Here is a 14,297-nt window from a genome sequence, read left to right as displayed (position 1 = left end):
TTATGGGTAATCAAATATACCTACTGTTACTGTCTGTCTTTCGGGGCCCCCTGAGGATGGGGGCCCTGGGCACGAGCCCCGTGTGCCCTTATGGGAAAGACGTACTGACTTATATATTAAACCACTTATTCATAAAACTTAGCATCTACCTTAGTTAAATTTGTCCCTTTCTAACAAACACAAATGACAAAATGACGGATAAAGATAATCGATTATCAAGGGCTTAAAAGCGTTTATGAATAAAGTCATAAGAATACTGTTGTTGAAATTGAAATAAGTACCTTCAATTCAATCTCTCATAGCATAGCATACTTAGTACCTATGGATTGAAGTTTCTTGTTAGATGGACATTGTTTCCATAAAAAAAAGGTAGGTAATACTAATAAGTAATTAAAAATAATGAAATAGCTGTAAGTACCTACTCTGGACTGGAATAACCGTGATGTGCACAAAAACAGGCGAATTCGAACATACACTGAAACCAGAATAATAATTTATTTTAATCATCATTATGCATTCATTGTTAAATTTAGTCATCGTGCGTCTTGCCCGCACCAATACATGTACGGAAAAGTACGATATTTGAATGACATTAGTTAGATGTCATTATGATCCAACCTCACAAACACCCAATTATATGACAAATTGTTTACAGTACCTATATTAGGTACTTACTCAGTAAAATTCCTCCTCCTTAGAAGGTAGGTAGTGTATGCCGTTTATACATGTTTTAGGGTTCCGTACCCAAAGGGTAAAAGCGGAACCCTAATATTACTAAGACTCCGCTGTCCGTCCGTCTGTCTGTCTATCACCAGGCTGTAACTCATGAACCGTGATGAACCGTGATAGCTAGCTATATACAGTTGAAATTTTCAAAGATGATGTATTTCTGTTGCCGCTATAACAAGGAATACTAAAAACAAAATAAAATAAATATTTAGTGGGGCTCCGATATAACAAACGTGATTTTTTTGCCGTTTTTTGCATATGGGCACGGAACCCTACGTGCGCGAGTCCGACTTGCACTTGGCCGGTTTTTTAAATTATAATATTAGGTCTTGGTTCAAAGTTTGTTTGGGGTTAGCTGGATGAAGGGATAACTTCATCTTTATAATTTAAAATGTATCTGTTGCTGTGCTGGACTGTTTTAAACTTACCTACGATAAAATGTTTATTATTTACCTAATCACTTAGTGCCACTTGCACCATACCACTAACCCGGGGTTAACCGGTTAAACCATTAACCTAGTGTCAAATTGTACTGGTAACCATGGCTACTCTAGGTTGAATCAGTTAACCCCGGGTTAGTGAATGGTGCAAGTGGCCCTTAGTGGGCTACAACTAAGGCTAATTACTAATTATGGCTAATAGAAAGTTACCTTGTCTACTTGCAGCATGTTGAGGAAATTCTCATAATAATTGGTATTCCGACAGTGGAGGTGCGGAAAGATTTTTAACTTTGAATAGGCTCTTTTTAGGGTTTTGTTGTCACCTAGAAACCCTTATAGTTTCGCCATGTCTGTCTGTCCGAGGCTTTGCTCCGAGATCGTTAGTGTTAGAAAGCTGCAATTTGGCATGGGTACCTACATATATCATGCATTGCGGCAGCGATAAAATAAAAACTATAAAAATTTTTTTTTGTTCCAATAGCGTGGGGTACCGTTGGATAGGTCTTTCAAAACGAATAAGGAGACCCTTTTTTGATATAGTTAATTTTTCGGAAATAATCGCTCCAAAAGAAAAAAAATATGTGCCCACCCCTCTAACTTTTGAACCATGGGTCCAAAAAGTATGACAAAAATCGTGAAATAAAAGCTTAATAAATAATTTCAATGAAAACTATAGCAAACATGATCGGTCCAGTCGTTTTTGAGTTATTACTAAAAATCTCCTTTTTCTTAGTAAAAAGACGTACAAAGCGCTGCAAATAGGTACTCCCTGTAATTTATAATGTACCTACATGATACTTACGAATATCCCCCGTTTGGCTTATTTTGACAGAATCGTAACTACGAAACTCTACACTGAGCAATTGAGCATGGCTCGACATGTAGCTTATTTCCTGTCTTGCCAAAGTCTCTCCGTTCAAAATGATCGCCACAAACGTGACGAGCGAATCTCCTGCAACTTTTCTATGGGTAAATGAACGAGATCTTCTTTTCCAGTCTAGCTTGTCTAACCCAAGTTATACACCTGTAAGCAAAGTGGTTTTGGCTTCCTTTTCATTGTGTACTGTAAACATAATATTGAGGGACACAAATGATGCAAATTAAATCAATAAGTATTGCAAACATAAGAGGAAGATAGTAGTAGTAAGTATGTGCTTTAAAGTGATTGCGACATTTGGGTTCATGCAGGACTACTTTCAGATAACTAAAATATGAAATTGAATAACACGTAAGCTTTTATAGTAATAAAAGGTCATATTTGAAAAAGAAATGGAGATTATAGAGATTCGATGATGATAAACAACGTGGGTTGTGTCGGTCTAATAAGTACCTACCCTGTGCCCTAACTATTAGAAGAGACTTACAGGTAGCAAACATAGCAAATTCAAATAATACACCGCATAAGTAGCAAATAACATTTGAAGGAATTTATAAATTGAAATAGACGTCATCTTTGAATGCCTGGGAAGTATTTGACCAACAACTTTGATAACTAGAGACTGATGACCCCACAGTCAAACTCATTGTTGAGTTTTGCTGGGCTATGACTATTTTTAAGAATACCTCTGTATTTTATTAAATAAATAAATAACTAAATAACATTTAGGGCGAGCAATACGTGCTTGTTCCTCCTATTACGGAGTGGCGGAGACCGGATTCGAACCGGCGTCTCGGTCGGTCTTTAGCTTGTTACGCGGCTAAAATCAAAATGTTTAATAAAATAATTTGATTTGTTCCCTGGTAGTTGTATTTCGGAACTTGTAGACTTACCGCTGTTCATCCTTGAGAAATCTGGCAAAGAATTCTCCTCGAGTGATTTCTCAGACACCGCATATTACACAATATCGGTTTTGGCCGGCCATTGTACTATTTTACAACAGTACGGGTGTCTGTTTCAAATCACCACAAAACTCAGGAGAAACAAACTCAACTTTAGAAAACTGTTATTATTTTGCAAAATTTGCACACGAATTATGTCAATTTTGTATTTCAAAATGGTTGCCGCTCGTATACGCATAATGTCAAGTTGGCATTTCAACAGTGCTGCCGCCAATGCCACGCCGCTGAACTAATTATGACAAATATCTTTGCTATACGTTTGTTCGTAGTAAGAGAGTTTCTCGCCACTGGACCAATCGAATGCAGAATAAGAATTGTCAAATGACAGCAACCATGATGTCATAGATTATAGAAATATAAAATCATAGATTAATAATATACTTAAGGCCGTAACACACTATCGCACCGCACGAAGGTCATTGTGCGACGCACCGATAAGTAAGAGCGAGAAAGTTATATCGCTTTCTCGCTCTTACTAATGGTTGCTACGCACAATGACCTTGGTGCGGTGCGATAGTGTGTTACTACTATTACGTAGCTAACACACTATCGCACCGCACCAAGGTCATTGTGGGACGCACCCATAAGTAAGAGGGAGAAGGCGATATCTCTTTCTCCCTCTTACTCATGGGTGCGTCCCACAATGACCTTGGTGCGGTGCGATAGTGTGTTAGCTACTAGATGACGCCTCAGTGAGCTGTCACTGTTGCCAGGGCTATAACCGCGAAAATCGAAGTTCGCAAATTGCGGGCATTTTTCTCTGTCACTCTTATCGCGCCTTCCTTGGAGTAAAAGAGAAAGATCCCCGCAATTTGCGAATATCGGTTTTCGCGGTAGCCCCTCAGTTTTGTTTAGCCCCCATACGCACGAGAGCTTTTTCAACGCGCGTTAAAAAAGCGCTTGAATCTGTCCGCACTCTAATTTCGACTTAACGTCCAAGGCTTAAAGTCGAAAGTCCAACAACGCTTGATAAAAAGCGCCACCGCTGTCGTGTGAATAAATACACACGTATCCATTTGTGTCATTCAAACGCTTTTTTAACGCGCGTTGAAAAAGCTGTCGTGCGAATGGGGGCTAATGTACGATTAAAGCCCCCCATTCACACTCCTACCGTGTAGGCCGCCTCGTAGTCCGCCTCGTTGGGTAGGATTGTGTATGGGGGTTGCGGACTACGAGCCGTCCTACCGTTTAGCCGTTTGTAGGACGGCTAAACGGCGGACTACGAGGCGGCCTACAAGGTAGGAGTGCGAATGGGGGGCTTAACAATGTGGTCCACCTTACTGTAGCCATGTCGATAAAGTCATATCGATAAACTATCGACATTTCTTGCAATTTTAATTTTACTTCAAAGGTTTAACGATACCTAAAATTAACAAAAACGCTTTTATTTTTTATTGTGGTTATCAGATCACAATTTTATCGTCACGCCCCAGCAGGGAACCAAGGGAAAGTTCAGATATTTAATTAAAATACATAAATACCTACTAAAATATGTGAGTCGCTTAACTTCAAACTCGGGTAAATCCATCTGTCAAATTATGCGATTTTGGTATTAAGAAAAGATAATAGGGTAGATATTTGCTGAGAGGGTCGAATGGATTTACCCGAGTTTGAAGTTAAGCGACACATGTGTTCCGCAATAATTGAATTATTTTATTACATTATAATATATTAATAAAATTATCCATTAGCATTTCAATTATGTTTGTGTTTAACGAAGATATTAAAGCTTCAATTAATCGCTATTTCGTTCCGCTGTGTAGCGTTTATCGATATATAATATGATTAAAATCGACTTTTCACACCCCTAAAAGAGCACACATATACGCTTTTACGCACTCATACACAACCTGGTTCTACCAAAAAAGGCAACACTTTGATTTGAAGTTCATCTTGTCAACAGTATGGTTGTCCTTTTTCGACAAACGGCATTTTTAAAAGAGCGAGGAGAGAGAAATGATACTAGTTGCTGCGCCGTCAAAGAGAACAGAAAACGTTGGGGCCTTGCATAGATTTAATATATAAAGATCCCGTCTCAGCGAGCTGTCACTGTTGCCACTTTTGTTTAGTGTACGATTAACAATGAGGCCCACCTTGCTGTAGCCATGTCGATAAAGTCATATCGATAAACTATCGACATTTGTTGCAATTTTAATTTTACTTCAAAGGTTTAACGATACCTAAAATGAACAAAAACGCTTTTATTCTTTATTGTGGTTATCAGATCACAATTTTATCGTCACGCCCCAGCAGGGAACGAAGAGAAAGTTCAGATATTTAATTAAAATACATAAATACCTACCAAAATATGTGTTCCGCAATAATTGAATTGTTTTATTATATTCTAATATATTTATTATTCATTAGCATTTCAATTATGTTTATGTTTAACGAAGATATTGAAGCTTCAATTAATAGCTATTTCGTTCCGCTGTGTAGCGTTTATCGATATATAACATGATTAAAATCGACTTTTCACATCCCTAAAAGAGCACACATATACGCTTTTACGCAGTCATACACAGCCTGGGCGCATCAAAAAAGGCAACACTTGATTTGAAGTCCATCTTGTCAACAGTATGGTTGTCCTTTTTTGACAAACGGCATTTTTAAAAGAGCGAGGAGAGAGAAATGATACTAGTTGCTGCGCCGTCAAAGAGAACAGATAGCGTTGGGGCCTTGATCTAGAATATACCTGGATCTGGCATGAGTGGTGGGGGTAACTGACAGAACGGGATAGTATTATGTATCTTTAGCACCCTCCAGACTATGCGCGTGAATCGCGGGCGAAACCGCGAACGCGAGTGTGGAGTCGACTTCGCTGTCTGCGAAAATCGACTCCACACTCGCGTTCGCGGCTTCGCGCCGCGATTCGCGCACGAGTGTGGAGGAGGCTTTTCAGTAGGAGTAGCAGCGAAAGGACTATTATTGTTTGTCCTTGTCACAGTCTCACACTTTATTTGTTCACTTCACTTCATTTGCACGCAGTGGCACGCGTATACCACTTCTATACGATCCTACCTTCTATTTTCTATGGTTTTGTCCCTCATAGCCGGTTTAGACTCTCGTCTCGCGGCTCGGCTCGCGGCGCGTCTCGTGGCTCGCCTCGAGTGGCCTTGAATGCATGAGCCCGTCGAGCTAATGATTACACTCTCGCCTCGTGGCTCGGCTCGAGGCTCGTCTCATGGCTCGTAAGCTCGTCGAGCTAATATATTTTAAACACTAACGGCACGCCATAAGGTTTATAATCGAATGACAAGCCGAACGCGAGTGTGAACGCAAGCGCGCGTCCCGCGCGAGCCCCTTTGGCTCGTGCCCAAAAAACCGCTCCTCCACGCGAGCCAGGCGAGCGCGAGCCGAGCCACGAGACGAGCCGCGAGCCCACCGCTTACACTCGCGTCTCGTGGCGTGGCTCGCGGCTCGTCTCGTGGCTCGTGCGAGAGTCTAAACCGGCTATCACGGTGGCACGCGTATACCACTTCTATAGGATCCTACTTCTATGGGTCACATTCATTCATTTCTGACACTTGTCACACTTGCAATGCAAGATACCATGGTATAATAATATACTCCGCCTGGTACTCCATTCCGAGATTCGCGTATGACCTAACTGACACGCGCCTACGTCATCATGCTGTTTACAGGTTCTCAAACTTTGAAATGTGGGAGAATTTTAACCAACGGTGAAAATTATTTTAACGGCATTAATTTTAAGTTATTCATGTAGAAACATAGTAAAAAAAAACAAATCTAATGTATTAAATTAAACTTTATTTATCTATACAAGACAAACGTTTAAAAAACTAATTCACAGTTACACATTAATTACCAAGCTTACGACGTGAAAAGTTTGGAAAACACTGCGACTGCTGACACTGAGCGAGAAGGAAATAACAATTAACACGCGTTCGACAAGGATGACGGTCAGGGCATGAAGTTATCTAGATCCGAATTGTCAAATGTCCACAGAGCTATCCTGTGTTGCCAGTAGTATAAACAGAATAACCCGAAAGTCTGAAATTTCTTTCGTGAATCGGAAGATATTGCTAACGAGTAATTAAAAAAGATGTGTTATTGTAAAATTTAAGCTAAAATACATATAAATGAAAATTATAAAATTATAAAGAAATATTTTAACTTATTAACCATAGGTATAATGTACCCATGTAACATGTTATGTTGAAATAAAGTGGCAATGTTATTGTGACGTAATCGCGTGTCACTCTGGGAATGGAAGACCATGTTTTATTAGACCATGCAAGATACTTGTTTGTTCATGAACTCGCTGACTCGCTAGAGATGGGCGAAATGTGTCAGTAGAGGGAAAAGATTGATATATATCTTTTTACCACTGGGATATGTATCACTCTTTTATATCTTTATATCCGTGTGTATCAGTTGTCCCGCTCGTAACTGTATCGACGCTTACTGACTTTGCGTCATCTTATGAATGAGAGAGAGACAGAATTGTTATTATAACGTGGCGACATTTTCATTTTGTATCATGATGGATATAGATTGTTACATTCACAAGGAAGCTTGATTTGGTTCGTATTGTCATGCGCAAGAATATATTTGCCTAATAAAATACCTTATTGCTTTTTGTTTACATTTTATTAGATACAATGCAATTTAACTCATTAACCGAATTAATAACTTATCATTGCAATTTGCATTGCATCCTGCGCGAGCGAGAAATACTATACTATAGTATCTACTTCTCGTTCCCGCGGAATAGCGAATGACGCGTCCGAATCCGCCTGAACGACCGCTGTCGCTCGTTCGTGTTACTTCGGTCGACGCGCGACCGAGTCATCGCTTTCGCTTTAGTAAATCGTTGCCGAGGGAGTGAGCGGTACGGATATACTGATACATTCGGATTCGTAAAGACAAGAAGAGTGATTCATGAAACGAGAAAGATATATATCTTTTTTATCTATCACTCCTGAGTTACCCATCTCTATGACTCGCTCACATACACTCGTTCCTCGCGTTTGTTGTTGTTATTGCGTTTTGCATTGCACAACTTTTATACACTTTTTACAAATGCGTGTATTTACTTTTATATAAACATAGTGAATTAAGTTTTCTTAGTTTCCTAGTAATATTTAAAGCAAATATGCAGGACGAGCACCGAGCTGCGATACAAAAATGTTTCACCTCCTTGGTGGAACAGACTGACTTGGAAACAATGGTGTCTGCCCTCTATGAAAAAGGAGTGTTTTCTGAAGCCATGATCGAGCCATATAAAGTGAGTGGGATTTTGTGACTTATAATAAGATATTCTTCATAGTTTTCTGAGTAGAATAAGTGAGGTTTAAAGTGTAAATGAGTCATTAAGTTGGTATGTGACACTGACATCATCATCACACTGAATAAAACACCTTGTGGGTATTACCGGAATACCAGCAGCACTTTAGGTAGCTGTGTAAAAACATGTGCCTCCTATATCATAAAAAAAACAAAGACATACCAGTACCTACTCATTAGAAGACTTTGGATTGAACACTACTATTCTCTACTAGCTTCTGCCCGCGACTTCGGCCGCGTGGGATGATTAAAATATAAACTATCCTGATGTCCTTATTTGATTATCTCCAAACCAAATTTCATCTAAATTGGTTCAGCAGTTTAAAAATGTTGTCAATATCTAAAAACGAAAATTTATTTTAGGACATAAGCAGGGAGCCTAGACTGCGCAAACGCCAGCTCTACATGGACGTGATGCGCCGAGGACCTAATGCCTTCCGGCACCTGGTGGAAGCGCTCATGGAGACAGGTGCTTGGATAGTGGCTCGAGAACTGGATCCGGAGTTTCTACCAATGCGCAGACCTGAGCGGCTGGCTCCCAACCCACGTTAGTGCAATCTTTTTTTTCTTAAAAAGTGCAATATTTTCTTTAAATAGTAAAATAAGGTAGGTTTTGTTTTAAAATAATAAACGTTCTGTTTTAGGCCCCAAATCAAATGACAGCGAGTATGTCAGTTTAAAAATAGCAAAAAAAATGGGATCAGGAGGAACTAACACAAATACTGAACCAAGTAAGTCACTGTGTTCAAAATTACTTTGACACACTCTTATTCTCTTAATAATAAAGTCGCGTCATGATCATTTTGAACACCTCGCCTGATTAGCAACTTCTGCTGCTCACTGTACAGTGGATGGAGATATGTGTCCTTGTAGTCATTTTTTTTCTAAGGCAACTTTATTTGAGAAGCCCTGAAAGGTCCCTATTTTCCCAAAAATTACACATCCCTACCAACCAGTACATTCATTGGGTATCTAACCTATCTACACCGTGTTTTTTTTTATTTCCGTTAATTTCAAGGGTGCATTCCTGAGCTTAAATCAAGTAACTTTCTCAAAGACACTGATATTCTAATTAACTCCATTTCGGAGATAATCAAAAATTTATTTTTTCCTATAATGCCGCTACAAGCGTGTACACTTGCCTTAGGGCCGGTTTACATATTGATTAGTGTTTATAATGAGTTCATAGATTTGCTACTAAACTTAAGTACAATCTCGGTCGATCGATGTTCGAAATGACTTTGATATGTCACAGTTTTCAATTGTTTGGTTGAGTTAAATGTAATGCCCGTGTTACAACAACGCTATGTGCTACGTTTAATTACTTTCTAAACTAATTTTTTTTCTTAAAAAAAAGCAAAAAAATATTCTTTTTTTGAAAATTAACTATGCCATTTAGTTCTCTTAAACTTACTTAACCATACCCCGAAGTTAACGGAATTCAATAAAAACACGGTGTATACCGTACCTACCTACACTAGTTGCTTTGTGAGCTGGAGAACTCCCTAACACTCACAGCTCGGTCATTTTGGAAAAAAAATCAAAAATTTAATCGATAATATAGTATATAGGATAATTCGCCAGTAACTGGCCACCTGTTAGTAACTGGCCACCCTAAACTAAAAATGAATTCTATTCACCTATAAACATAATTCATTTTAGTATAAGGTGGCCAGTTATTGAAGGCTGGCCAGTTATTGAAACCTTAACTAAAATGAATTCTGTTTATAGGTGAATAGAATTAAATTTTAGTTTAGGGTGGCCAGCCATTGGCCGGTGGCCGGTTACTGGCGAATTACCCTAATTATGCAATCTGCTCATCATGAGAATTCTTGCTCGCTATTGCAAGCTCATGCAAGCCAAACCAAACACCTCTGTTCAAACGCTTGTGGTTGTTGATGCTTGTCAAGACTTGCCAAGCGTGTAAATGCAGCATTAAAGATATTTTATATTTAATACTTTAAACTCTCGCGTTTTGTACACATATTTAATTACACAAACGGGTCTACCGCAATATAATTTCATTGTTTTTACCTTAAATTCCATAATTCCGTTCTTTATTTAACCCCCCTATTCATAAAACTTTACGGGCCTGATTTAGTTAAATTATGTTTTATCCCTTTCTTACAATTACATAAGTCAAAATGACAGATAAGGACAAACGATTATTAGCTAATTGAGGTTTGTAGTGCGTTTATGAATAATGGGGCAAGTCTTTCCGTGACCACAGCTGGTGCAACTCAGCTGAAACGTCGGAATTTAACTCGGGAATTTAAGGTAAAAACAATGAAATTATATTGCGGTAGACCCGTTTGTGTAATTAAATATATATAATATTTTTCATTTTGTATTCCCACAGAGCCTCCGATACAGCCCCCGCCGATAGAACCCCCACCAACGTTACTTACGCCGCCGTATGATACCCCAGTAATTCCCAAAATTAATGTTATAAAGAGCACTAAGTTTATGGATGACAATGGAAAAGGTAAGTCTGGACCTGTCTGGTCTACCGCGAACAAGTTTTCGTCTATTTGCCTCTTTCACTCTTGCATATGTGAGTGATAGAGAGGGAGAAAATGATTGATTATTCAATGGGATTGGTAACTGTCAAAGGTTTTAATAGATGGCGCCAGCATATAATAGGTTTCTTTACATCACATTTAGTTTGGCTGCAAACTCGGCGGCACGTACGTTTCTTTTCTTAAGCCGAATAAATCTGTTTTGGACGACAGTGCCGCCGGTCGCGAGCGTCCAATTCGTGGCCTTACACTTTACTTCATTTGTACAATCAATATCTCTTTGAAAAGGACCAACGATTATCAACTATATTTTACATAAAACTGTAATTTTTTTATTCCACGTCGGTTGCAAACAAGCATACGGCCCGCCTGATGGTAAGCAGTCAGCGTACACTATGAACGCCTGCAACACCAGAGATATCAGTACTACACCTTATAAAACAAAGTCCCCCGCCGCGTCTGCTTGTGTGTATATATGTTCGCGATAAACTCAAAAAGTACTGAACGGATTGTCATGCGATTTTCAATAGAGTGATTCTTGAGGAAGGTTTAGATGTATAATTTGTTAAGGTTTTGTGTAAGTTGTGTAACCCGTGGGAAGCTAGGGCGGGTCGCTAGTTATTATTATAAACTTTAAATAAAATGGCTCATGCATGTGTTCGCAGATATAAAGCTATACCCAACCCGCGGCCGGCGGCGCGGCGTGCTAGTGGTATTCAGCTACATCGAGTTCCGTGCTCAACTGGAGACGTACCGGCGGGGAGTAGACGTGGACTGTCAGATGTTGAAGAACCTCTTCTCCGAGATCGGCTTCGAGGTTATCTCTTTCCAGAACCTTACCAGAGATGTGAGTTACTACTGCCGGCATAAAAGTCACACGCCTTACCACACCACTAGGCTACCAACCCATTTCATTTACTCATACACACACAGACGCACTATACTCTGTAATTTTAGGTACCTAATTACATACATACATACATATAATCACGCCTATTTCCCGGAGGGGTAGGCAGAGACCACGGATTTCCACTTGCTACGATCCTGACATACCTCTTTCGCTTCCTTCACTTTCATAACATTCCTCATACACGTTCGCCGGTTAAGGGTGCTCTTGACCTGGCCTTTCTTCAGGATTTCCCCGATCTGATCAGAGAAAGTCCGCCGAAGTCTACCCCTTCCAACTCCCACTTCCACTTCTCCCTTATACACTCTCTTTGTTAGCCTTCTTTCACTCATTCTTTCCACATGTCCAAACCATCTCAACATACCTTTCTCAATTTTTGTCACTACATCTACATTCAGTCCACACTTTTCCCTTAAATGAATAAAATAAAACTTACACTTACTTTTAGACCGGGAGACAGTGACACATTTTACTGGGTCATTTGTACCAGTATGGCGGTTCGTCAGGAGTCTAAGTACGTAATGAAGGAAAGAAAAACCGGACAAGTGCGAGTCGGACTCGCCCACCGAGGGTTCCGTACTTTTTAGTATTTGCTGTTATAGCGGCATCAGAAATACATCATCTGTGAAAATTTCAACTGTCTAGCAATCACGGTTCGTGAGATACAGCCTGGTGACAGACGGACGGACGGACGGACGGACGGACAGCGGAGTCTTAGTAATAGGGTCCCGAAACCCTTTGGGTACGGAACCCTAAAAATGATCGTCATAGCGCTGGTACCGGCGGCCCAATCTCGTGGGCGTTAGTCGAACGTGTCGGATAAAATACGAGTGTCGAACGATTTGTTCCACAAAAATCCTCGTATTTTCCGATAGTCCATAAAAAAGAAGTAGGCGGTAGCGTAATGCCATACTTCTCCGGTGTGACTTACAGCCCGCCATACTGAGGCGAACACATTAATTTTAAAAAAACAATTCAACCATTTGTGCCAAGCTAATTTTTGATTTGAAAGTAAACGAAATCTAGGGTAGATTGGCTCCTTAAGCCAGTTGAGGGTAGATGAAAACATTACATGATCAAAATAAAGTATGTTAAAGTGAGGTTGTTCAGTGACAGATCCAGGCGGTTTTGTATTTGGTTGGTCAACCAATAAATATTATAACTACCCGAAAATGTACAAATTGTTTGATTGCTTTTATTTAAATACCTAAAAATACAGAGTATAATACTTCTTTGTCATTGATACTAAACTAATCTATTTGTTTCAGGAAACTCTCACCCACATGAAAAACCTCCCCTTAAAAGGCGCCGAATGCGTGTTCATAGTGATCTCGTCCCACGGATACGGACGCGACGGATCCTGGGACACGGATATCCGGTGCTCCGACGGCGGGCTGATATCCGCGCACGCTGTCGTCGACCACTTCAATAACCAGAACTGTCCCGCGCTCATCGGGATACCGAAGGTGTTCATATTTCAAATGTGCCGGTAAGTGTCCTCTAATATACAGTCCCCGTTATTCATAAACGCACTATAAACCTCAATTAGCTAATAATCGTTTGTTTTTATCTGTCATTTTGATTTATGTATTTGTAAGAAAGGGATAAAACATACGTAAAATTTTATGAAAAGGGGGGATAGTCTATAATTGAGTTAAATACTCGCTGCACGCGTAGCAAGTAAAAACAGAGACAGAATGTAGTCTCCCGCAGGTAGGTGTGACAGAGAGTACACTATTCGCGTGAAGCGAGTGTTTGATTCAATTATAAAAGTTTTGATACAAACTTCAGAACTGATTGAAACTTACGCTGGCGCTATCCGTAAAATTTTTCGACCGGCCGACCAACCCTATTAATGTTAATTTCAGGGGCGAGAACCGGTACTTGGAGCTGGCGCTGGCGGAGCAGGGGGTGGGGGGAGCAGGGGGGGCGGCGCCCGCCACGGACGGCGCGCCGTACGGCTCGGGCGCGGCGCCGCGCAGCAGCCGCGCCGGCCGCCGCCGCGACCGCGTCTACTCCGACATACTCATTGCACACTCCACGTTGCCAGGCTTCGTGTCCCATCGCGACATGGACAAGGGCTCGTGGTTCATCCAGGCTCTGTGCGAGGTGTTCGCGGCCAACGCCCACGAGTGCCACGTGGTCACGCTGTTCACGCTCGTGGACAAGGCGTTGCAGGAGCGCTTCCGCGTTCAGACGTCGGTCGTCGAGAATTGGGGGTTCAACTGCAAGCTTTACTTGCATCCGGGACTCTTTGAGGACTAGTATCGTTTGTGACGACGATTGTGTTCAAAGTTGTGGACGAGGTTTGTTCAAACCTATGTTGTCGAGAATTGGGGTTGAACTGCAAGTTTATACCTGCATCCGGGAGTTTTAGAAGGATTATTCTCACGTGTGACGATGTTCGAGATCGTGAACGAGACATAGAAGAAACTTTATGTTCGAACGTTGGCCGTAGAGAATTGAGGGTTCAACTGCAAGCTGTACTTACACCCGGGAATTTATGAGGACTAATATGTGATGGTGCTCAAGGTCAAGTGCTTCCATGTGTGC

At 40.6% G+C, this 14,297-nt stretch overlaps 1 protein-coding gene across 1 annotated transcript; it reads left to right on the top strand.

The window, feature by feature from the left end:
• The first annotated feature begins 8,997 nt into the window (after positions 1 to 8,997).
• LOC134792632 (caspase Dronc-like) lies at positions 8,998 to 14,297 on the top strand. The gene is made up of 5 exons (XM_063763883.1): positions 8,998 to 9,061; positions 10,705 to 10,803; positions 11,503 to 11,684; positions 13,013 to 13,233; positions 13,613 to 14,297. Exons 2-5 carry the CDS (start codon positions 10,785 to 10,787, stop codon positions 14,007 to 14,009), a joined length of 819 nt encoding a protein of 272 aa, XP_063619953.1. The 5' UTR covers positions 8,998 to 9,061; positions 10,705 to 10,784; the 3' UTR covers positions 14,010 to 14,297.

The sequence above is a fragment of the Cydia splendana genome, chromosome 8 (genome assembly GCF_910591565.1).
Source record: "Cydia splendana chromosome 8, ilCydSple1.2, whole genome shotgun sequence".
Classification (NCBI taxonomy): domain Eukaryota; kingdom Metazoa; phylum Arthropoda; class Insecta; order Lepidoptera; family Tortricidae; genus Cydia; species Cydia splendana.
The sequence above is the reverse complement of the archived record's forward strand: the minus strand, read 5'-3'. Positions and strand labels throughout refer to the sequence as shown.